The sequence below is a fragment of the Melanostigma gelatinosum genome, assembly GCF_949748355.1.
Source record: "Melanostigma gelatinosum genome assembly, chromosome: 7".
NCBI classification, from domain to species: Eukaryota; Metazoa; Chordata; class Actinopteri; order Perciformes; family Zoarcidae; genus Melanostigma; species Melanostigma gelatinosum.
This window is the reverse complement of record NC_136640.1, coordinates 21,353,126-21,377,773: the sequence shown is the minus strand read 5'-3', so window position 1 is coordinate 21,377,773 and position 24,648 is coordinate 21,353,126. Positions and strand designations below refer to the sequence as shown.

Genomic DNA, 24,648 nt, shown 5'->3' with positions numbered 1-24,648 from the left:
AAGAGCTCCAAATCATCTCAATGTGAGGTCGTAGAATCAATCCTCCCATTCTGTTGCGTCTGTACCGCAGTGCTGGCTCAGTACTCACGCCCCCATAGGTCCAGCCCTGCTCGATGCGGGTGACAGCCCAGAGCTCGTGAATATTCTCTGCCAGCTTCTCTCGGATACGCTCCAAGTGGGGCGGCAACACGATCTAAACGAAAGCAAAGGGAAGTCAGCAAACGCAAACAAACGATCATATGAGGAACCCTGACGCCAGTCCCATTTGAGGTTTGGAGCTTTTACCTGAACAGTGTCCACGGGGCAGGGGGTGAAGGAGGTGTGGGTGAGGGACAGCGTGGGACCCAGCAGGTTGCGCACGCCTTGGAAGTCGTGCTTGTACTCCTTGATGGGTTCAATACGCATCCTGTCTCTGGGCAGCAGGGCCTCGTAGCACGGGGCGTACCCGGGCGGGGGCATGAACTTGAAGTCGCCATGACGGCCGCCAAGGAGGAACCGAGCCCTGAGGCGACAGACGCAGATATTTATATGCTGCTTAAATCCTTTATGGCAACAGTGACCTGATCTGTACAGGAATCATAATGAAGGAATAATTGATTTATTCTCTGCGCCAATTCCTGAGTGTTTCCCTCCCTGCTCTCGTCAGTCAATTAACCAATAGCCCCATCTCAGCACTGTGACGATCATCACACACACACACACACACACACGCACACGCACAGCAGCTATAAAATGTCTTCTGTGGGACACTGGAGGCTTTAGAGGGATTATTTGAGAGATCATTTAAAGAAAGTAATTGAATTAGAAGTCGTGTATTTTTAATATTCTGCCAGTTTTTCTGTCTTCATTCTGTGGCGCATCCAGACAACGTGAGAAACTCTTAAATCTGCATCTGCGCCTGCATAATTGCATTGCATTCATATTTGTTACATTCATTTCCTGTTGTACTGGTTAAATAAAGACGTTAACATGTGAACCAATAAAATTAGCAAGTAATAATAACCCAACAGAAATAGAAATAAAATGTATAAAATACAGGAATGCAATCTTTATGTTGTACTTACTTGACTCCAGCAGAGAAGCTGATGACGGGGAAGAAGAGGCCGTCCACGTTGAAGTTTTCAAACATGCCCTGAACTGGGTGGCCGTTAATACGGAAGGAGATGCTGGGCACGCTCAGATCCAGACAGCAGCTGACGACGTCGTCTGCAGCCAGGGCGTGTGCGCTGGGCGCAGCCACCTGGCGAGGTACGGTGCCTGAACGGCAGAGAACGAGCGAGTCAAAGAACAACACGTACAGCATCATGGGACATAGAGCGAATAAGTCAGGCCAATCATCTCACCTGACCAGAGATGCAGTCCATCGTAGCCATAGGAGTAGAGGTCATCTCCCACACCGTTGCCTCCCCAGCCTTCTCCTCCTCCAGGGTAGGGGCTGTAGCCCTCGGTCATAGCCCAGCCCACACGCAGGTGGCTGGCCTCCGCCGTAACAAAGGGTTCCACGTAGTCTACCATCATCTCAAAGTACCATTTCTTGTACTGCGTGGACCCCTCGCATGTACCCAGGAAGATGTTGGGTCTCAAACTGAGCGCAGAAGAGAAATGAAATTGACTTTTTCAGACAACTACCATTTTGGCTGAGGGGTCGATGACCTTATTTTCACAGGAGAAAGACCCTGACAACTAACAGCCGCTCAAGTACCTGGTGACATAGTTTACGATGCTGGTCTGCAGCAAGAGGTCACGACCCGGCAGCAAGTTTTCAGTGATGAGGTTCTGGTTGGACCTCACAGCGACACCATTACACACACAGAGAGAGCGCAGGACATCCAGGACCTAAAGACAGACATTACAATCACCGCTATGTTTAAATGTAGTGTTCACTGGCTACAATCGCTGAAGGAATTCCATAACCAAGAAGCGTTTTTTATGAGCCAAATACACTTTCAGGATGCTGTAACTTTCCAAATCCCCGCCTGCAGAAGTGTCCGTTTAAGTGCCGGAGCCGTTACTCCCCCACCCTGCTCCTGGCAGCGAGAAGAGACAAACCTTGTGGTTCCGTCCGTGCTTGTCCAGGAGAGAGATGATCGATTTGATGTGGTTCTCCTGGATGATGTTCAGAACCTCAGGGCTTTCAATTAGCACACAGTACAGCACCTCAAGAATACCTACGTGTATAGAGAGGAGGAATATGATCAATTCTTTGTTTATATCACTTTTTAACAGCAGTGACAGTTACTGCATCAAAAATAGACAATAATGAAGTAATAAAGCTATTAAATTAAAACATATCACAAATGAGAACACGGTTCAAAAGAAATAAATGGCTCAACCATAACATCACTTCCTAACTAAGTGCATACAAGTCAAGTCATTATGTATTCTGATAAGAGTTATATTCAAATCATGTTTGTCATTAGCTCACAAAGGTCTACAGGTTTAAGCAAATAGCCATTTCTAAAGACCGACTTCAAGTTGGGGGGGGGGGGTATCAGTGAATATGTGAGGCAGGTACCTGAGGACGCCTCCAGACGGTCCAGCTTGCTGACCAGCCAGTCCAGGTTGTCACAGAACAACGCGCAATTAGAGCGGTTCCCCCTGATTAGAGAAGCTGTTCAGCGGAAACACAAGAGTGTGAATTCATGTTACTTTACTCAGTACAGACGGCGTATCATTTGTACTTCACGTTCACAGTGATTGTTCTACCCAGCAGCTCGTAAAGAAGGTTGACAATCTCCTTCCAGGACTCTGCAGCTTCCTCCCCGGCAAATTCAGAGAAGTGGGCAGCAGTGTTGTACACGTTCAGCCGGTCGATGCACTCCAGCACGATGGTGATCATTCCCTGAGGAAGAGAAACAGAAACACGAGGGGGAGAGCGTTATTTTTTATATCGGTATTTTGTTTACATTGCTGGCAGTAGTGTGGCTTTAGTGTTGAGGTTAGAGGTTAGGTCTACTCTAGGTCAATCAACTGTTTGGGTTTGGCATGACCTTGTGATGTTCAAGTGAGGGTAAAACGCTGATCATTATTTCAATTCGGGTCCTCACTCTGTATCATTTTACCCGAAAATTTGACATTTTCTGAGCACACCATCCCAGGACACTGACTTGAGTTTTAGGTGTAACTTCAGCTCCAGTTAACACGCATCGGTCATTTTTAAAGCAAACCTAAATGCAACAAGGAGAAATATGCATAAACCTATGGGTCCCCACCCTGACCACTTCAGTTTTCATTTGGTGGTATTCATAATTATTTAGGCAAAAGAACACCGTTGATGTTAATCAACATTACAATGCTCATGAACTTGGCATGCAGCTTGAACTTTGCTATAGCTGTTATCTGTCTGCTCTGAAGCGCCTCATGGATGTGGTATTCAACAATATCTCATTGTATGAACAAACTCGTTAAAGCTCGTTAAAGCAAATGATTCGGCGTTTTCTAAGTCCAATTGCATATTCTGTCAGCGTTCAGAGGCTGCGGCTGCAGAGCCCTCTGTAACAGCCGAGCAATGTTAGATAATGTACAGAAATAAAATCAATCACTCGAAGTTAAAACATTTCTGTATTTCAACTTCAGCATTTCAGCATCTAAACCAACACAGTGGGTTAAATATAGAGCAGTCCCAGCTGCCTAAACAGTGTTTTCAATCTGCAAAACGTCAGTGCTAGTACAATAAATACATTTGGTGAGCCAAAGAGTTTTGCATCCCTGCCGAGTTATTGCTCTGAAAATGGTAAATAGTTTGGGAGTCCTCACAGATAGAGCATGCTTGCGTGTGTTCTTGTCCACTTGGGTTAAGACTTGGAATTTGGTGCAAGTTAGAGTTACAGGTTAAGGATTTGGTACGGGTTGGGTTTGGGTATGTAGGTTAGGGTACTTGTGATGGAGGTTATGGTAAACATGCAGGGATTAAATGTAAATTGGCACAATGTCCTCATCAGTGATGAAAACAACAAGTGTATTGATGCTATAAAGTTAACAAAACTGCATGAGAGCATAAAAGTCCCCAGTGCTTCCAAAGTGAAAGTTCCCCTTTGCCAAGTGAATTTATTTTAGTTATAGGAACAGATGGTAAAATCATCAAAGACTCGTAATAGAGTGTGTGAGGCTTTGCAGATAGCTCGCAGATTACCTCCTCTTGGAAGAGGTTCTGTCGGTTGCGGAGGGAGCGAAGTTTGGTCTGCTTCTCCTCGTGCTCCAGTTCCTCCTCGGGAGGACGAAAGTAGAAGATGAGATCCTGAAGAGAGAGGATGACCCCCTCCAGAGGAAGACACGCAACCCCCGGTGACTTGTTCTTCCCTTTCAGAGCATCCAAACCCCTGGAAGAAATGTCAAACATTTCTTTATCCCACTTCATAGTTTGCAGGTTTCAGATCAAAATATGGTCACATCAACTATTATGAACATCACTGTCTCCTGTCAAGACGAATGTTCTACTCATTCCCCCCCCACCCACATTTGAAGATGTATACACTTACTTGTTGAACAGCCTGAAGAGGCCCATAGTGCTGTAAATCATTCGAGCAGCCTGAGACTCTTCCGTCTGGGAGCGGGACACAGTAAGGGCGTCGTCCATATGACCCTCCTGGTGCAGAATGACCTGGGGACATGGACAGCAGAGTTATGAAAGAGTATCTCAAGGTGACTGCTGATGTGGAAAGTTGAATCGCTACAGTTTTATACATGTTACTAGTCACTTTGTATACGTTTTCTACATCATTAAACAACACAGCTTCAGCCAAGCAACCTCAAAGACAAATATCTGATTCATGCAAACTCTTATGGTGTTAAGGTGGTACCATTACTTTAGTTTACTTCCTATTTTTATTGTTGTAGGACTATAAACGTTATTAAAAGTCTGGACATAACCAATACCATTGTACACATCATCAGCACTAACTTAGTTCGGCTGATACATTGAGACAGTGAAGATCCTGACCTTTCTCTTCATCATTCCCAAACGAGCCGCTTTGGCATCCAAGGCGGCATACGTGAGCCACAGGGCTGTGGACACATGCTGGACAAAGCACATGGACTCTCCATATTTTATCTCTGGAATGCCCATCCCCTCAACATCACGCTTCTGAGTCACCTCCACCTTGTCCTGCTCGGGAGAACCAAGGGGGAAAAGAGGGGTGGGAGAAAATCACAGAGAGGTCAATGAGAGAAGAAATCAAAGCCTAAAAACAGATGGACAGAAACCAAAGGCAAGACACCAGAGAAACTCAAAATCTTAACTCTCACCTTTGTAGCACGGAAGCAGAAAGCGGAGAGTTTGGTTTTGGCCTTCTCTGGGTCGACCACCAACAGACCCTTCTCCTCATCCAGACACAGGTACCGGCCTGTTGTGATGTGGCGAATACGGAAAGACTGACCCCACTTCATGTGGCCACCACTCCAGCTGCAGGAACAAATTAGGGGGAAAAAACAACATTTTAAAAAGTCAACAAAGTCGTCCAATTACTGCGATATCATTATTATCATTCTCCGGTGTTTGTTGTTAAAAAGTGTGCTTGTAGCCTCGTACTTTAAATGTAACCACGACATCCATGTAATCAGTTTGATTATGTTAGGAGACTTGTTGCATGTCATCCTCTTCTTGCTTTCCTCACATTTCTTTTATTTTTGTATCTTTTCAACTTGTATTCTTATGCAGATGATACCCAATCATGTCTATTGATCAAGCCAGATGAAACCAACCAGGTAGCTAAACTTTAAGGACATAAAAACCTAAATCACCTGTAATTTTCTTGTATACATTGTACTTTGTACCAAACACCTCCGAAACAAGTTACCTTATGATATAGTTACTCTCGATGGCATTGGCCTGGCCTCCAGCACAACCCTAAAGAATCTCAGAGTTATCTTTCATTGGTATATGTCCTTTTACTCCCACATTAAAAACGAAATTAAAATGACTGCCTTTTATCACCTGTGTTACACTGCTGGCATCCTGTCTCCAAATTATGCAGAAATCCATGAATTTGTTACTTCAAGGCCAGACTCTCCAGTTGATCCAGAAGAGATATTGGCTTCTCTGCACTAGCTCCCTTTAAAATCCCATATATAACTTAAAATCCTTTCCTCACCTACAATGCCCTGAACGGTCAGGCACCATCCTATCTTAATGAGCCCAAAGTACTCGAATTGCCCACTAGAACATTGCGTTCACAGAATCCTGGGTTACTTGTGGTTCCTATGGTCTCCAAAAGTAGAATGGGAGCCAGAGGCTTCAGCTATCAAGCTTCTCTCCTGTGGAACCAGCTCCCAATTTCAAAATTGACTTTTCACTCACCAAAAATAATTCTGTCAACAAAGTTCATCTGGCATAAATCAATTAACCACCTGATTCTGAGAGGCTCCAACCTCCACAGGGAACGAGCCTGACTGCACACAGCACCGCCTTCGTAGTGGGCCATCCTGGAGCAGAGACACATTCGATCATATGGCATCAGCTTGACGAGATATTTTGCTGCTCAGAAACACTCCGCGTCCTCGTCCTCTCACCTGCGCTTCTCCTCTCCTTCCTCTGGAGTAGCGATGGCCAGACACTCGTCCATGTGGCCGTGGAACAGCCTGAGAACGTGACCTCCTGTCAGGAACCCTGGGAGGAGGAATACGCACCACAGTGAGTGCGTAAATGTCTCTTTGTTGTCTTACAGCAAAATGTGTGAAGCAGGTTTGTACCCTCAGCAAGTTCGCATCCTGAAGTGATCGGATTCATGTTCCACAGAGTCTGCATGAAGGAGGCGTCCACCATCAGATCCCCACTGGCGTAGGAAAGGTGCTGAGGACGGAGGAGGAGAAGAGGAGCGGAAAAGATGGCGTTTAGCACAGATTAACCATGTCTTAATCTTCCATTGTTTAACACCACAGTGGATGGGGTATGAGGAGTGTTACCAGGTATCTCTCAGAGGACACGCTGACCAGGATGAGGTCGTCTCCCACCCGGACCTTTTCACCTTCTGACCTTTGCTTGGAGGCTGGATGGATGGTCCACCAACATGCCTCACCTGCACGAAGAAGAAGAACAAACAGAGATCGTGACTTGCAACTGATATCTTCACTCACAGTGTATTGAAACAAAAGCCCTGACAATGAACCTACAACATACTGCTCCACACATTAACCATTATCATAACAATGTATATTTCTCAGCCAAAGTACAAAGCGAAAGAATTGTACTGTAGGCCTGTCACGAAAAATACATTCCAAATTCCAATGTCTAAATATTTTTAAGATGTAAAAGTCCACTGCTCTTTGAAAGTATGTCCTTGCATTGTTATGCTACTATATATTGTCATTATATCAGTGGCATGAATGGTCTTAAATTGACAATAACACTGAGACAACATGTTGCACGACAAAAGTAGTCGTCATGATTTGTGACAGGCCTTATTCTCTGCAATAGAAGATATGCACTGCTGGCTCTATTTTTGTCAATAGGTGGCCAACTCGGCAAAATTCAAAAACCATATCATCACCAAAAATAAAACAAAATGTAACACCACTACCAGAGGAGAATGAGTTTCAGCTCAGAGAAAAAGCTTGAAAAAGGATTTCCAAATTTGGTTTTACCAGTGGCGTCTTCCTGTAAGCCCACGTCAAAGGCCAGCTTGTCCGTGAGAGACCGAGACGTAGTCAAACAGCTCAGGTACTGGGGAGAAAGTTGTTATTCAGGACATGACTGCACTACTTTGCGACAACGCAGATATAAAAAACCCAAATGAGGCTGTAAACCACAGTAAAGAAAGTGGAACTAAACCACCCGATATTATTTTCTTCCAACCAACTTACCATGCTTGAGTGGTAGTGTCTCAGGAGGATGGCGTGACCGTACAGTAAGGTACGATGACCCCCACCTTGGGATGACTGGAGGGGAAGAAGACGGAGAGATATTTAACAGACCAGCCTGTCGAGACTGACGATACAGTTTGAAAACACCGTGATGAGACAAGGAGGGGGAAAAATGATGTATTTTAGAAGGTGGAGAGATCAGAGGAGCACATTGAGAGTCTAGACTGTGAATAACTGAAATCATAACACATCATGACCAACCGGGACCGACGCTTTTGTTGTCGAGACTGTATTTTTTTGTTCTATGTTGAATGTAGCTCTGCATGTCAAATATAACATTGCTGTATATTAATATGACTGCATATGTTGCATGCGACATAAAACATCTGCTGTCGTTTTATTGTGGCGACGGAGGTACAGGAGAGATTAGAATGTGACGGATAAGACGGGTGGGCAAAGTGAATGTAAACAATTGTGGCAATCCACAACATTTACCGCGGTAACATCCCTGAAAAGAATACTGGAGTGAGTCACTTGTGCACAATAACTATTACACAATATCAATTAACAGCTCCACATCGCTGAACAATGACTCTTTCCCAAAACAAATACCGTACAGGACGTGTCGGGGTCCATTCTTATGCAAATACAAGAAAATGAACAAGAACCACATCAACAGCAAAGCAGTGTGGAGACATTGCTGAAACTGGGAAGATGCTCTGCGGAAAAAATCATAATTCTCAGAGAAGGCATCACAATGACGGGACTGACAAAGCAAAACAAATCACCACAGATTATAATCTCACATAAACAGCAAACATAACATTTATCCATCCTACCTTTTCTCAACATCCAGCAAGGATGGAATAAGAAAACACAATTACTGGGAGAGTTATAGATAGATTAGCCAAAACAACCATTTCGTGGAGCCCACAGGAGGAGAATGCTAAACCCTTCTGTGGGTTAAGCACCCATAATCCACTGGGACGAGTCGGGGGCCGGTGTGTCAAGTGGCATAAGCGCCAGGCCTGGTGAGGACAGGTGGTGGTGGTAGCGGTGTGTGTTAATAAGGAGGGGGATAGGCCTGTCCAGTGCTCTGGGGGTGTCGGGTTTCCCCATCCAGCCCTGACAGAGGCGGGCGGGACCCTCCACTGGGCTGCATGCCGCGCAATTCTCAATCCCCAGTTCAAAGGCCTGGCTCGTCCACAACTCCCAACTCCTGTGAGGCCAGGAACTGACCGAACCAGCCGCAATAATGAAACGAATAAAATGCAGCGAATCGAGAGCCTCCCTAGAGTTGCATTAGCCTCAGCTGGAGAAGGTTTCCGTCATCTATCTTATAAAAAAGCTGAAATATGGACTTTTCTGTCCACATTTTCAGTTAAATCTGTGTCTATTATTATACGTGATCTTCATGGCGGGGTCCGCCCCATGTTCCCTCAGCATCACCCTTGGCCCATGTTAAAATCTGTGCATTACTTTTTGAGATATCGCGCGAACAAAGAGACAGGTCTGGTTATTACTCGGTGCCTTTGTTGGTTGGGTTGGTTAGGTTACACCAACAAGCCATATTAAACTTGTATATATTACTTGGATTTCCACGTTTTTAAAGGAAGCTAAGTCATTTTTTGCAGCAGTGTGAAAACATGTTCTGTATACAAAGGGGAACAGAAATCAACTCGACGTCAACAAAGAACAAATGTGCTGAAACAAAAAGGAACATCAAGCAGGGTGAGGTACCGTAACGTGTATGAGGCAAGAAGACAAATCTGCTGCTGATATTTCTGCATGAAACGCAGATGAAGGATGCATTGTGACACCTCGCTAGATCAAATGTTTCAATTAAGCTTCCTTGTTGTTATCTCCATCTTTCCAGGAAGCAGTTTTTAATATCAGCATACAAGATGCATCTAAAGACAGTGGACGGGTATGAGTGGAGATGTGTGAATGACACAGCACTACTTCATTCAATAGGACAGTGAGTGGGCAACAGGAGAGGAACCAGGACGGTCGCCGGGTTGGTCGGCACACACGTTACAGGAAGACAGACACATTAACAGACATACCCATCGGTCCAAATCGACTGCCTGCTTGGCAGAGAGCAGGAAGGGAAGCGGAGGGGAGGGTGTCAGATAAAAGATTTTAAGAAATCATAGGAAAATAAAAGCAGAGTTCATCTATGGGGCTCACATAGACTGAAACTGAAGGATCATGATGTACAGTACGCTTTACAATAGAAAAACGCCCAATCTGTGATCCATAATTCAACAAAAAGCCCCTCTAAAAAAACATGGGACTGGAACCTGGAACCCAAATCCTTTAATCCATGTTGGTGCTGGTACAGGTTTGAGTACAGTTAGTAGATATAATGACAAAGACAAGCATACGTTTTAAATTATAAATCAGTTGAAGGAACACATAAAGTCTTATTCATCATCTGTAAAGCAACATCCTCTGTGTAAACCTTGTATATGTAACGTATTATAATAATCACATTGGGTTACAAATTGGAGCTTCATAGCTGAGGTAACGGATTACAGCTGATTAAAAATAAAAATAAAAGATATTTAGGAAATATGCTTGGTGGCCCTCTCACCAACAGTCACATGAGAAGATATTGGAGTTTGTTTTCTTGTGAAAAACAGCAAAGATACATATTTCCACAGATGTCGTAGTGTTCCTCTTAGTGAAAGGGTATTGAGGAACACCAGACTGAAAGAAAACGGTGTGCTGAAGCAAATCTGTCAACAAACCTAGCGAGTCGACTACATTATAAAGAACAGATATCGTTTTCATCAGTCAGAAATATTCTTTATACCAAAGTGTATTTCTTCATTTGTCATTCATTCAAAAAGATTGCTTATCCTATTGCTCATTTGGAGTCCTACCGCGGTCATCTCCACCGTGTTGGCCAACATCTCCTGCAGAGCACGGACCGACAGGGACTGCACCAGAACGAAGCTGCATATGGCCAGGTCCGGGGGCACATTCTGCCCAAGGTATACACAGCACAGAGGGGAAAAACAAAGAGTTGATGAACACACGGTGGACATACAGTACAGGACGGACAAAGAGAGAGAGAGAGAGAGAGAGAGACTCTTACCTGAGCGTTGGATGTGGTTTCCAGGAAGCAGAGACGGTTCCCGAAGCCCTCGCAGGACAGACAGAGCTTAATCTGCTGCTCCTTCAGGACGGAGGCCGTGCACTGCAGAACCACCTGGTCATCCTGCAGGCGACACACAAACACGACACCTTTATAAATCACTGGCCTTTCATTTGCAGGACACGTTATTTTATGTTCACACTACTGAGTTCAGTTCCCTTCGATTCTTGCTGCTGCTTGTCCCTGAAACGCCCACTTTGTCATATTTTAGTACACATCTTTTTGTGTCTCTACAGCACATCGCTTGACATTTGGTGCAGGCAGTGCTGTTTACAATACTGGCCTTTTATTGACTACAGTGACATGCTTCATAAGGAGTGCTGAAGAGGAAAACCAGCGGCACATAATGGAAAAAATAGAAACTTGCTGTGCAGTACGCAAAAACTAAAAAACTCCAGGAGACATTTTCATTGTTTGCTCTTTCTTTTCCAATCTGACATAAAACGATCTAGTTTTATGTCTTTTGAAATGAAATAATATTGTTACTTTGTCTGGCAGCGTTTGTAGCTGATTGCAGAGTATAAAAGAAGATGCATTTAACAAAAGTGACATTCAAAGATTTATATTTTTGGATGGCCAGCTGAGAAGGCTACAAACAGCTGTTCTCAGCACAAAAGACACACGCAACTCAGTTGCACATGCAGAATGCTAACGGACAGCAATGTGTTGCTCCTCGTCAGACCCCTGACCCTCCAGAGGCCGCTGTAAACACGGCAATAAACCCCCCCCCCCCCCCCCCCCCTCCTGTGAAACCCACACCTGACACTCAACATTCTCAGCTGCTCCTTCTACTCTCCACTCAGTGCATCACTTAACCCGATTAAATATTCCTCTCTACAGTTCTGGACAGATCCCTGACTTTTCTCCCTGATGATTCAGCGCCACCGATGCGCCGTGACTTGTAGTGTTCAGGAGAACAGGGCGGACAGCGCGGGAGTAGGCATGTTCATGAGAATGGAAAGTGGTGCAGATCCGTGTCCTCGTAACATGGACTCCTCTCTTATACCCAGAGGCCTCTCGTGTTTCTTTGGCTGAAGAGTGTCCCCCTCTTCCTTCGGCCGGGCTATCATCGATCTCTCCTACAGCCTTGAAATGTCTCCCCCTGTCCCGTCCTCGTGTTCCCTGCTTTGCACTCTGGAAAGTGGAGCAATGCGCCCTCTTCTCCTTCACTGCAGACACAAGCAGCACAACTCCATATGCGACTCAAGTTGCTACTAAAAAACACACATGGACAGTAGCAACGGGGGGGGCTTTCGGGCAAAATCTGTTTTATTGGTCTGACGTCATACAACAAATTATTTTCAAGGTAAAAAGGGAGAAGGAAACAAGCTCTCATTCATCAAATGACCAGAGTGGACTTTGAAACTTGGGCCGCGGCCGATTACGGTCGAACCACTTTCCCTTGAGCTGAACGGAAAACGCCGTGAGGTCCAGGAAAGATGTGAGGGAGAATTTATAAGGATTTAGGAAAAGACAACCGCAGTGCTGAGAGGATCCGGCTGGCCAGAGAGATGTTGCTTGCTTTTTCTTTTTCTATTTATAACAGATAGACAATGGAAGATGGCTACAGTGACAAACTCAAATAAGGATTCCTGTCCAAAACAGAACCACACTTCCTGGAAGGATGTTTTCAATCAATCCATAAATACACAATTAAAACAGCGACGGCAGTTTGTTATGGACAGCAGATGGTGTGGCGCTTTAAATGTGGCCGCAGAAAGGAATTGTGGGACGGCGATAACTCCTTTCCTTTCATACAGGATGGTCCGGTGTACCCTCTGCTACAGGAGGCACCTTCCCCTATAGCGTTTAGAGTATTTGAAGAGTTCGTATCATGGCTGACACTTTACACTTTTGGACCATTTCACTCAGTTGGGAACCGGAAAATTGGACCACGGCCTTGGATTATTTCACAGACTCAACCAGTCAAGTATGATATTGGGCAGAAGACACAACCTTGAGAGAACCGGCTGACGGAGCAGATAAACACAAAAGCCTCGGCCAGCACTTGGTCCATGGCTGGACGGACTTTTAATAGTCCGCATCAGCAGCTACAGAGCTGTGTCCTTACAAGAGTCGCACTGTGGACCACTTCCAATGTGACCATGTGAAAAGCTGACCCCCCCCCCCCCCACAAACACACTACTGTGCGCAAATAGAAGTGTGTAATGCAGCGGGGATTAACAGCCATGGGCACGGACAGCGCCTGAAAGCAGACACCTTTGTGTATTCTCTAGAGCCCGACTGTTGGTGCACATGCAGAAAGAGGGTAGCCGGGGTTCCCCAGACCAGCAGGCACGCTGACCGTGCCCCACAGGAAGCAGACCGATGCAAAATGGTGAGTATATATCCGCCCCCTCCGATCCATTCTCCATTTTGTGCCTCCTCCATCCTCAGGCTTGTGACCTGGAAATCGATCTCAGCGCTCCATCTTGATGGACATCCCAATTCCTTAAAATGCTCGAGGAGCAAGGAAGCGAGGCAACCCCAGTGCATCCTTTGCGAAAGACCTTTCTGCACCTGTGACGTATAAAAAGAGGCGTGACACTGAAGCTGTGCAACATGCCATTTAACTGACGGCTCCGAGGCGGGGGGTGTCTCATTTTGTTAAAAAGCCTGTTGCTTTGACTCCTCTCTCCTCGCGTCTCTTCCTCGCCTCCTCTGCTCGCATCTCCCGTGGGCGGAACTAAGACGGGGAGGAGAGGAGGTGAGGAAAGGAATCCAGGATGTACAAATTGGGAAATGGGACCCATGGTCTCCACGAGAGAGAGATCAGATCAGTTTATCTGGTGACCTGCTGTGCGGGACATTTTTATACTCAAGTGATGCTGTGAGGTGAAATGAACACAAGTCTTCTCACCGGCAGGTAATCAGCTGCTTCATGTATTTGTCTGCAAGTTGAAAGGGTTGTTTTTAAAATGTTGTTTACTGTTTCGCCCAGATTTGTTTCCATCTTGGTTCACGACTGATTTCTGAATATTTTCATCTCAGTATTGGTTTCACCTTTTCAGCACCAAACTCTCTCATTCTGAAGTGCCACTGCATCGCCTGCCCGGAAACCAAATCCCTCCAATCAAACGAATAATGACGAATAATAATGTCCTTTCTTTGTTTACGTTCCAGATTTCTGCCCCACGCTCTGACCACAGTGTGCTGACACAGGCCATTGATTGTGTTTCTGTGGACATAAAAAGAGAGAGGGGCAGCACATCGCACGGTGCGTGGGTGGAGAGCGGTGATGGGGTTTCCCTTTGAAAACTGTCAGAGACCATGCAGGTGCACTATCAGGATCCTCCATCACAGACTGCAGTTTGAAGGGCCTGGTGCCCCCCCACCCCTTTCCTCAGCCATGCACTCTCTCTCATGTTTTCTTCTCTACTTGCTCGAATAAAAATCTCCCAAACAACCTGCCTATTTTCTCTTTGACCCTTATTTTGAGTCTTTCTTTCAAACATTTCTCATTTGTAATTTATAATTTTTTTTTTTTTAAATCAATGCCTCTGAAGCATTTGGAGATGAGACTCTTTTCATGCCCCCCAAAGACACTGTAGAGTGAGAGTTAAGGGTCTGTGCCGCTCGAGGATACGAAAAGTGTGAATGTAAAAAGGTCTGGCTCAGAGTTTAGGTTACACACACTACACACCGTCTCTTACATATCACCTCGAAAATAGCCAAACCATCTCCTTAATTCCCCACCAGTGTCAACAGACACAGATATAGTTCAGGAGAAGTCAGGCTTTCCTACTGCAGGTAACTGCTGCTGCCACTCCACCTCAACCCAGAGTCCAGCCCAGCACAGAGCAGACAACAGACATACAGTATATATAAATATATATATATGTATATATATTTATATATACATATATATATATAAATATATATATATGTATATATATATATATGTATATATATATATATATATATATATATATGCCATTCATTAAGAAATGGCAAAGGCATATATCCTGGTGATGTGTGGTATAGCGTGCTATGAATGACGGGGTTCTGTTATGACTATTGTGCCGCTGAGAAACCCTTCAACCGCACACAGAAGGGCTTCGTCTCTCCCACAGTCAGCTTATTCTGCCGTCGCTCTCACTACTCTGTTTGATGTTCTCCGTTGTCGCTCCGCGCTCCCCTGGTTATTCGGTGTGCGGGCCTCTCTTTTTCTCTCCCGTTACCTCTGCCCGCTCTGCCCTGGGCCTTCCCCCTCGGCTCCTCTCCTATTTTAGGTGGCTGCACCTGTCACGATCGCATTCCCTCCTTCTGCTGACCGGCAGATACTCGGAGCTCTCGCTCGGAGAAAGAGCACTCTCTCCTGCTCACAGGGAAGGCATTGGGCAGAGGAAGACATAGACGATTAGAAAAATCAGCCAATCACTTCCCAAGAAAAAGCAGATTACTTTTGAGTTACTGAAATAGGGGAAATTGAAAGGACAGGCATTGTAAGTCTCAAAGCTTATTGGGTTCCAAGTTTCAGCAACACTGGTAAGAGAATTAGGGTTCAAATCAAAAACTAAATTTCCAAAAACTCTTTCAATAGGTTGCCAGGAAATATCTACAAAATAGCATGTTTCCATATCTTATGAGTTTCACTCTGAACTGAGCTGCCGGGTCCTCTGGGCTTAAACAGTGATCATTCACAATCACAAATCAGATTGGAAGACACACTGATGTTGATTTTCATTGGCACGTATTGTTTTGACAGCCCACACACACACACACACACACACACACACACGGGCTTCATTCCCCTCCGGCTCAGTTAAACTGCTGCTACTACGCCGCCGCCTCTGTCTTTCCAAAGACAATAAGTCTGGCAGACAGCAGCAATACAAAGGAGATCACTGGTGTACATAAATGATATTCTAGCTGGCCTGAATCCAAAATCTCTAAAAGAAAAAAAGTCTATTCGCCATAGAAGTACCGGTAAGCAAAGACGAGCAACATCCCATAGTCCACATGAAGCTTCATAGCCTGAGAAAAAACAAATCAAACTACAAACAGCCGATCCTTGAACCTCTCTTGAAGTCCACAAAGCACACACAGTTGATCTGCATAGTTTCATCTCAGCCTTCGCTCGAACTCCTTCATCAACAACACCATATTGTCTGATTTATTTTCTGCAGCACAAATGAATGACTGAGCTGTGGATCCAAAACTGTTTTCCTCTCTGGCAGAACTCACACATTCTGGACGATTTCGGGCATCTTGGAACAAAGGCAGTGAGAACTGATGGAGTAAACATTGGGCGTCTGGAGTGGTTCAGCTGCCACACACATTATGCTGCATTGGCTTCTGAAAGGGACCAATGGCAGAGTTTTACATTTACAACAAATCACATCGATCACTGCCAGCTATTGTCAACACAGAGCTGCTTTGTTGCAGAAAGTTGGTTTCCAATAACTCCTGAACACAATATGAAAAGCTATTAATAGAACAGGCAACGACGACACAAACTAACATGGATTTGATGTTTGAATTGCATAAGATTAACACATCCAAAACTACACATATTCATCACCAGGAATATCACTGACTTGTTTTATTTCAAACGATTCCATGTCTACTGTCCATCCAGAGATCGCTGGATCTTTAGAGTTGTAAAAGGTGACAGACACACACACACACACACACACAATGTTGCATAACAGTTGTGTCACTTTGCTTCTGCAGGACCCCCCCCCCCCCCTCTCTCTGTCTGTGTGTGTCTCGTGCCTGAGAGAGCAGACCACCTGTTTATTGTGTACACTGCTGTGACCAAAGCAGGGAGACTAACAGGTGCTGTTAGAGCGTGTGTGTGTGTGTGTGTGTGTGTGTGTGTTCGTGGCCCCGCTGCAGACGTGTTCATCTCCTGGGCTCAGCACTTTGTTTGGCTCAGTCTCCCCCCCCCCTCACCTAATGCCTTTAAAGCTCACTGATGATCACACAGTATGCGTGTAAATGTGTGTGTTAAAGAGCGAGAGGGGACGAAGACATCGGGATAAAGGGGGTGGACTCAGCAGCAGTATAGCCAGATAACATAGCTGTCATCTCAACTGTCGAATAGAAAAACCAGCATCACAGAGTGATGAAAAGAGGGTAAGAGGTCAGAGTTGGAGTTTAAAGGTGAATTCAGAGCATTTCTATTGCCTCCACACGGCTCTCAACAGCACGAACAGTGCAAACAATGGCAAAGGTGCTGACAGAGCTAACGGTGTTAGCCTGAGGGGGAAGTGAAAGGGTGGTCGTTACGCGTCCGGGACGCCGCCATCAGAGAGAAGTGCAGTGAGGCGGCCATCAGCTGGCCAGTGAGGAGCAACCGAGACTCACGTGCACTAAAATGCACAGAAGGCTGACTGAACAAGAGAGTACTGAGGACTGTTCGACGACTTAATGACCAGTTGAAGAAACAAATCAGCTCACAGGCACACAAGCGGCTACATGTGCTGATGAGGAATGAGGTGATTGGAGGACAGGTGGGCGTGGCAGTTTTCTTTTTGAAATAAAAGGGAAGTGTGAAGGCATCTAGTGGACAGGTAAAGAATAACACTGAAGGAGTCTGGGAAATGTGTGTGCAGAGAGGCTGAATGAGCAGGAACCCACAGAACCATTGTGACAGATGAAGGCAGGTCAGAGATGACGTTTCACCGCCTGAAGCCAGGGTTGAATTCACTCATCAGATCAGAATGCATTCAATTACCATGTTCAGTCTATTCAAGGTCAACTTCCACTGCATTTAAGAATGAGAGTGTTGAATAGATGTGTACAAACACAACGTTTTTGCCGAATAGATTACACATTTGCTCTTTCCAAACTGACCTAATTAGCTCTCGGCTAATCAAAGAAAGACGTAGAAAGATCTGGTAACAGAGCTTAAGTATTGTACCAACTTGGAGCGGAATGCACAACTGACCCGGCTACTGAACCCAACCCCAGAAAGCACCACCGAAGAAGTCACCGGTGGAGCATCTGACACACACACACCCTATAACCACAGCTCCCTCAATGCAGCCAGGAACCCTCCTTGTCTGTATCTCTGCCATCCATGAAGTAAAGGATTAGTTAAAGACAATAAAGTCCCCCTAAAGAACAACAACATAAAACCCCTCAAATCCTCCAATCCTGCTCAGGAAACCCGACAACATGAATCCTCCCGGTGAGCACTGAACTCTTCATTTTGCGGGTCAAAAGACGTCTGTATGTCTCCACCAAGTCTGGGCTCAAATGTCTTCATAATTCAAAAACAACAAGGTTGTATTTCAAAGACTTTACTTCAATGTGTAGCGGAACCTGTATGTTATTGAAATACAAATGTTTGAAAGTTCTTAAAACATTGGTTGCATGTAACCATTTAAAATAAACGTTCTTCTGGTGACCTTTTAACCTGCAAATCACCAAATCAGTGACTCCTGCCAACATGCTGCCCGTACACCTCTGACAATATCACGACTGTCCATCGACAGTCACAACAATGAACAAGATCTCTGTTCGCGTGACACAGGGGGACGAGCACACACACACAGATACCCCCACACACACACACACACACACACCGCCGCGTCTCCCGAAGGATGCTGGCAAGTAGGACACCGACTCCTCTGGTTTCTCCCTCCAGAGTGTGCGCTCTCATAGTGGCAGGCTAAAAAAAGGAAAGCGCTGTTGCAGGCCGGATCTGGAAATACCCCTTTCAAACTCTCTCGCCCCTGCGTGATTCACACACACACACACACACCGCGTCGTGTGGCATCGTGAAACAGTGACACAGCTTTGGAAACAACGGCGTTGTCTGAACTCTGGGTTCCCTGATGTAGACTCTGGTGTGTTTCAGCAGCCTGTGTTACTGTTGAGGCACATGGACAGAGCATGTAATGTCTAAGTCCCAGCAGCCATTGTGTGGACTGTACAACTCTTCAAGCCACACTGTGTGAGTCACAGGCCCTGGGCCGCTTTACAATAACACAATGAAACACAGAATAGACTCCAGCAGCGCTGCTGAGCATTCTGTGTGTGGCCGGTCACTGGGGATGTGAGGAAGAAGAGCACAAATGCACAACACCGTTCCCCCATCTGTCCCACTGGACAGGATTCAGCATTGAAAGGATCCAGACTACATCGCCTTCGTCCCAAACTCACAAAGCTTTTCATCTGATTTGGAGGATTCCCAGCAGGGATGACAAACAGAGAAAAGGATCAACAGTGAAAGAAGTGACAGGATTACAGTGCAGTCATCTTCATTAGGTTATTCCTCACAGAGACAACAATGACTTTCTCAAACTGGAGGTAATTACTTTGACAGGGGAGGAGCCTGTAGAGATGGTGTGTTTGTTGCACCATTACACTCAAGAGGCTGGCTAAACGTTTTAAAACGCTGGGGAAATGATTGATTCCTTCGCTCATGAGCATGACGAGTTAAATCTTGTCCCATCATGAGATGAGAGAGCCGATCATAGAGAGCAGCGGTGAACTGCGTGACTGTGGAATCACGGTGCTTAAACACCAATATGAGTTAACCTGACGTTATAAAAAACACCCAAATGTGCTGTTTGAGTGAAGTTCTGTAAAGCAAATTAATTTTGTCGGTGGTTTCCACAACGTCCGCCCTTCCTGCTTAGAGTTGGTCTTATTCCAGTGAAGAAGAAGCATTTTCTGGACAGCGTGCTTATTTTGTGTAAACAAACATTGAAAGTCCTCAGAGCCCTGAACACTGAAACACCTGCAGGCTCGCTATCGATACACACTGCCGCGCTTTGAGCTCACAAAAGCTATCATTTGGAAAAACAAAGATCTTTTTCGAAACCCTGTTCTGTGCGCACAATATATTTTGAACATATTTGGTTTTATTGAATGTGAGCTGGAAGGCTGTTATCCGGAACTAGACCCCGTGGTGAGATGAGACTTCTGTTAAGAGCCTCATTTGTTCATTTTCAGGAGATTTCATTAAATTGTTATTAGATAACGACCTCTGGAGGAAAATGCTGAAGGGCTGATGAGCCCTCTCTCCCCTGCTGAGCCTGAGCATACACATGTTACGTACGTGAACGTATGAGGACAGCTGGCCTCTCATTAAAAGACGGACAACGTGGACCGTTAGGCACCACGAGCGCTTACGTTTTTAGCCCTTTTGTCCCCGGGCGGGGATTGGAACCCCTGACCCCGACAGCGCTCGTGTCAAAGATAAAACCCATTGAAGTGCTCGAGTCGTTAATAATTCACCTCGAGCGGCATTGTTTTTTCCTTTTGAAGTGTTTGGTGTCTAATAGCTTCATCCTCACCGAGGGCATTCAAAGTGTCTCACTGCTCATCTGAAGAGAGGAAAACTCCGTTTATAGTTTTGTGACATGCTGCTCTGTAATGTCCTTTAGGGACATTGTGAGCTGACAGGAACCCACGTCCGTCAACGTGATGTGCTTGAGGTCCGGGCTCTTTTGTGTTCGGACCGTTATTTCACTGCTAACTAGATTCATGTGTTGGACACGAGGTCAACGCCACACAGCCGCGCTGGTGAAGCTCCACTTCAAGAGGAATGCTTACAGTGAAACCCACATCGCCAGCTCAGCTCTTTTAGGTCATTTTTTTTTCTTCTCCCGAGGAAAGACGTGCAGCCAGCTGTCCCCTGAGGGCCCGGGACAGCTTGTTGCTCTGCCTCCTCACCCCTCACTGACGGGCGGGCTCTACTTTCTTCAGATAAAAATAGATAACGCTGCTAACAGATGCACCAGCCCCTGTCTATCTATCTGGGCTCCGACACACACACACACACATACACGCACACATATGCATGAACTGCCACCTATCCTTAAGCCCAGAACATTCTGGACGTAATATAAAAGAGATTATGAGCAGTGCATTCTGAAAATGATCAAAATACGATGAGGTAATGTAGGTTAGATTCCTGCTCTCACGCGGGATAAAACATTTTTTTTAAATCAATTAGCAAGTTTAAAGAGAGCCACTAATAAGCAGGTCATGGCACATTCAGGGCACTGCAGAAATAGTCCACTATATAGAGAAGCGGAGCCTTGGCTCTGAGAACTGCAACTACACATTTGACTGAAATACCCGATGCCAAAAAAAGCAAAAGTGATACAAGTGGAGGAGCTGTGAAACCGAAGAACGCCGAAGTAGATCATGAGACAATTTTAGATCACGAGTTGAATCACTTCTCTTTGGCAAAATAATAATCTAATTATCTTCCTCGCTGTTCTCATAACTCCTCGTCTCCTCCGGCAGCCGGTGCAGGTTTCCCAAAAAAGGACAGTGAGCAGGACTCACCGTTCGCAGGAACTGGATCTCCTCCTCTCCCTCTCCCCCTTCTGTCATCCTTCTCCGAGGGTTATTCGCAGCTCCTCGGGAGAAAAGACAAAATCCTTCTGTTCAGGATTTGGATTTTTCAAAAAAAATTTTGGATGTCCTTTGCAAGGTCCCCCTCCCTCTCCAGTCCACGTTGCACCTCTCTCCCTCCTTTCTGTACCCCCCCCTCTCTCTCTCTCTCTCTCTCTCACACTCACACACACACACTGTCAGTGTCTCTCGCTCTGGTGTGTGTGTGGGCGTGCTGGAGGACAGCGTGAGTCCTGTGGCTCTCACGGTGTTGTGAGAGAGAGTGACGGCTCCTCTCTCCTCTCCGGCCCGGCATCCCACCCCCCCCCCCCCAACTGAAGGGAGGGAGGGGAGGGGGGGAGGGAGGGGAGGGGCAGGCACCTAGTCACATACGGCACACATCCCATCGTGCTGTAGAAGTGGGCCACTCCTTCACACAGGCTGACCCCTCCAACACACACACACACACACACCTCCCTCCACATGTCTGAGGCTATAAAAGGAAAGGGGGTGAAGAGACTTTAGGGAGTGTACAGTAAGAACAGATGCACACACGCACACACACACACACCGTAACTCTTCAAAGTGTATAAGTCAGCTGCACTGTACAATAACACCATCAGAGCGCTGCATTATCTGCTCCGCCCCCAAATGTTTAGATCATTCAGACATCTCCATCACCTGACGGTCAGCTGACCAGGTTCTGTCAGTTGTGTCTCAGATTCAGCAGAGATGCATGATGGGGAATTTGTACAGAGCTGACTTACTGACAGGACTTAGCCCTATTTTACACTGCTATTATTAATTGATTAAATCAACTTGATGTGAACAAGTGAAGTGTACTAATTGTGGAAAACTTGGTTTCAAATAATTACATATTTGTGATATTATATACAACAATCAAAGATGAATTTAAAGACCAAAACATTCTTAGTTAAAAAAAAATAATATGTGACAAGTGACTAAGATTCAGCAGATTATACTGTCAAATTCAGATCGGTCAGTGCATGGAAATACTCGAGAGCTCCACTTTAAACTCACTTTAAATCAGCGAGACAGGACTCAATGTGTTCATGACTCGATCACGCCTATCTTAGACTTTATACATGTTATGAAATACAATACATGTCTAACACCTCGTGCTTCCAGAGCCCTAAATTAAGTCTGCAGATTGTTTATGTTGTCTGAACAATATAAAAACTAAAAGAGAATCATTTAACAATGATATGATGCAGAGAAAAGCTGCAGTTTGCGTTTCGATATTTTTGCTTGATAGAAGACTTAAACTTGGTCAATTAAAAATCTAAAATTCTTGTCCATAATTCCCTGTTGATGAATAGAATAATAATTTCATCTTCGGTCGGTGTTTCACCTCCAGCTCGGCACATTTGGGTGCAGTGGATACTGGCGATGTCTTCTTGCGGTCTAATCAACAACAGGATGAGTGTCTCTGACATGAGATCAGCCTCTTAATTAGCTCGGTGCTCTTTCACGTTTACATACACAGTTACACATTTCATGCTTCAGTGTAAAACGTCTGAGCTGCAGTCAGAGCAGTAAGTAATCGTTACTACCATATTATTTTTGAACTTCCTGCTCAATTAAACGTGGCAATGTCGCTGTCAACAGCCCCCCCCCCCCCCCCCCCCCCCCCCCCCCTGTAGTCGTGCCACACAAATCTGTGCAGTGATCTAGAAGGGATGGACCTGTCCTGTGTGAACGCCTGGGCATCAATCCACGGACTTTCACCATCAGGAAATGATTCGACGACTGTTCATTTTTGATTGTATTCTTTGAGTGTCAGCAGTGTGATTGGAAGGTATGAACAGTGACTGATCAGCAGCCAATTAATTCCACTCTTAATTAACTGTGTAAATCGATTACCAAGCAAAAAAATGTCCAAACACATTTTGCAGGTTGCAGCTCCTGAAACGCGGCGATTCATTCCTGTAAGGACCGACTGTTGATCAGACATAACAAGCTATTTGAAGGTGTCACCTTTGGCATAGGACACTATGATGGGCATTCGTAGCATTTCTCTTATTATAGATGCCAAACCTCCACCAAAATGCAAATAGATCTATGATGAGACGGTGTAGCAGGCAATCGTCCTGGCAGAATACAAAGGCCAAAGATACTATATCTTCTCTCAGTATCCACAGCTCTGTCTGGGCAGCCTGCATCCCTGAAGAAAACAGTGGACGAGTGTCAGTGGCACAACCCTCCTGGTCACATCGGGCAGCAGGGATGCACCAGACAGACATACACACCGACACTTACACACACACACACGCGCACACACACGTACCTCCTCAGTGCCCATCGGGCATCCTTCAGCATGCTCTCCTTCTCGCCCATCTCCTCCCCGCTGCAACGGCAGCTGGCAGCGGATACGAAGATGTTTTGGGACGCCGGGATACAACTCCGTCCAGCGGGTAAAGCAGCGCGAGGAGGAGGCGGAGAGGAGGTGACACGCCACTGAAGCAGAACTGACGTGAATTCTGGGAGTATGAGTCCTGGTTCAGAAGTGACCTGCTGGTGCCGGTTTTTTTGTTTTTTTTTGCCAACTCACGAATCCGCCTTCACGTGCTGTGGCGTCGCCGCGCCTGAGGATGGCGACATCGTACCGAGAAATGAAGTCAAATCTGTGCACGGTGATCTCCACGATTCTGACCTGTGATTGAGACTCCAAAGTGAGCACGAATTAGCAAAAGCTTTCAAGACAGTCACGGCACCATCCCGCGCAAACGATGCTAAGCCTTGGCTGATGGTCTATTGCAGCTACTTTGTTGCTTCTTTGACATTTAATTACAACAGGAAAATAAATGATATCTCCAAAAGACCGCAACGTAACGCTAACGTTACATCATGAGTAGAGCTCAAACAAAGACACTCAATTAAAGAGTTATCCCATAAGAAAATGAGTCACATTTTGAAACAGAGACATAATGTACTGTAATTAAACGTCCAACTCTCTCATGTCGTCTTAATGTAACACAGTTACCGTTCCTTCTACTTTTCCTTACCGTCAATTTACGTCAAAACACAATTTCAGAGACTTCCGTTTTTGCAAGAATTATCAAAATAAAAGACTTTGAAGAAAATGCACAAACTAAACACGTTAGTCACACAACAAAATCACATGTGGGGAGAATGCCACAGGTTCAATTAAAATGTAATAGAAATGCGGGCTACTAGCCTGTCTGTTTTTTTCAGCATGTGTCAAATGTCTTTAGATTTAGGCTAACAGCTGTGTTGATTGCAACTCTTCCTGTTTTACAGAACCATTGCTTAATATTACAGTAAGATTACCACATTGCCAGGAAATATAGCATTAAAAACTTCTTTTTTTCTTCTTCTGTGACATTTCCATCTTCCCTGGTGAG

The 24,648-nt window shown here is 45.4% G+C and overlaps 1 protein-coding gene across 2 annotated transcripts in view; it reads right to left on the bottom strand.

Moving 5' to 3' along the window:
- The window catches only part of ryr1b (ryanodine receptor 1b (skeletal)), a 72,024-nt gene extending 50,672 nt beyond the window's left edge, over positions 1 to 21,352 (bottom strand). For both annotated transcript variants that reach the window (XM_079272536.1, XM_079272537.1), the window contains exons 1-21: positions 21,215 to 21,352; positions 10,901 to 11,023; positions 10,686 to 10,787; positions 7,798 to 7,872; positions 7,579 to 7,657; positions 6,901 to 7,013; positions 6,688 to 6,787; positions 6,508 to 6,604; positions 6,346 to 6,420; positions 5,245 to 5,401; positions 4,940 to 5,104; positions 4,479 to 4,600; positions 4,133 to 4,319; positions 2,707 to 2,842; positions 2,516 to 2,611; positions 2,050 to 2,168; positions 1,703 to 1,836; positions 1,344 to 1,585; positions 1,065 to 1,257; positions 286 to 502; positions 89 to 193 (exon numbers count right to left, since the gene is read on the bottom strand). In XM_079272536.1, coding sequence (XP_079128662.1) covers positions 89 to 193; positions 286 to 502; positions 1,065 to 1,257; positions 1,344 to 1,585; positions 1,703 to 1,836; positions 2,050 to 2,168; positions 2,516 to 2,611; positions 2,707 to 2,842; positions 4,133 to 4,319; positions 4,479 to 4,600; positions 4,940 to 5,104; positions 5,245 to 5,401; positions 6,346 to 6,420; positions 6,508 to 6,604; positions 6,688 to 6,787; positions 6,901 to 7,013; positions 7,579 to 7,657; positions 7,798 to 7,872; positions 10,686 to 10,787; positions 10,901 to 11,023; positions 21,215 to 21,262 — 2,685 coding nt within the window. In that variant the 5' untranslated portion in view covers positions 21,263 to 21,352. The remainder of the gene's footprint in view (positions 1 to 88; positions 194 to 285; positions 503 to 1,064; positions 1,258 to 1,343; positions 1,586 to 1,702; positions 1,837 to 2,049; positions 2,169 to 2,515; positions 2,612 to 2,706; positions 2,843 to 4,132; positions 4,320 to 4,478; positions 4,601 to 4,939; positions 5,105 to 5,244; positions 5,402 to 6,345; positions 6,421 to 6,507; positions 6,605 to 6,687; positions 6,788 to 6,900; positions 7,014 to 7,578; positions 7,658 to 7,797; positions 7,873 to 10,685; positions 10,788 to 10,900; positions 11,024 to 21,214) is intronic.
- Positions 21,353 to 24,648: the final 3,296 nt, after the last annotated feature.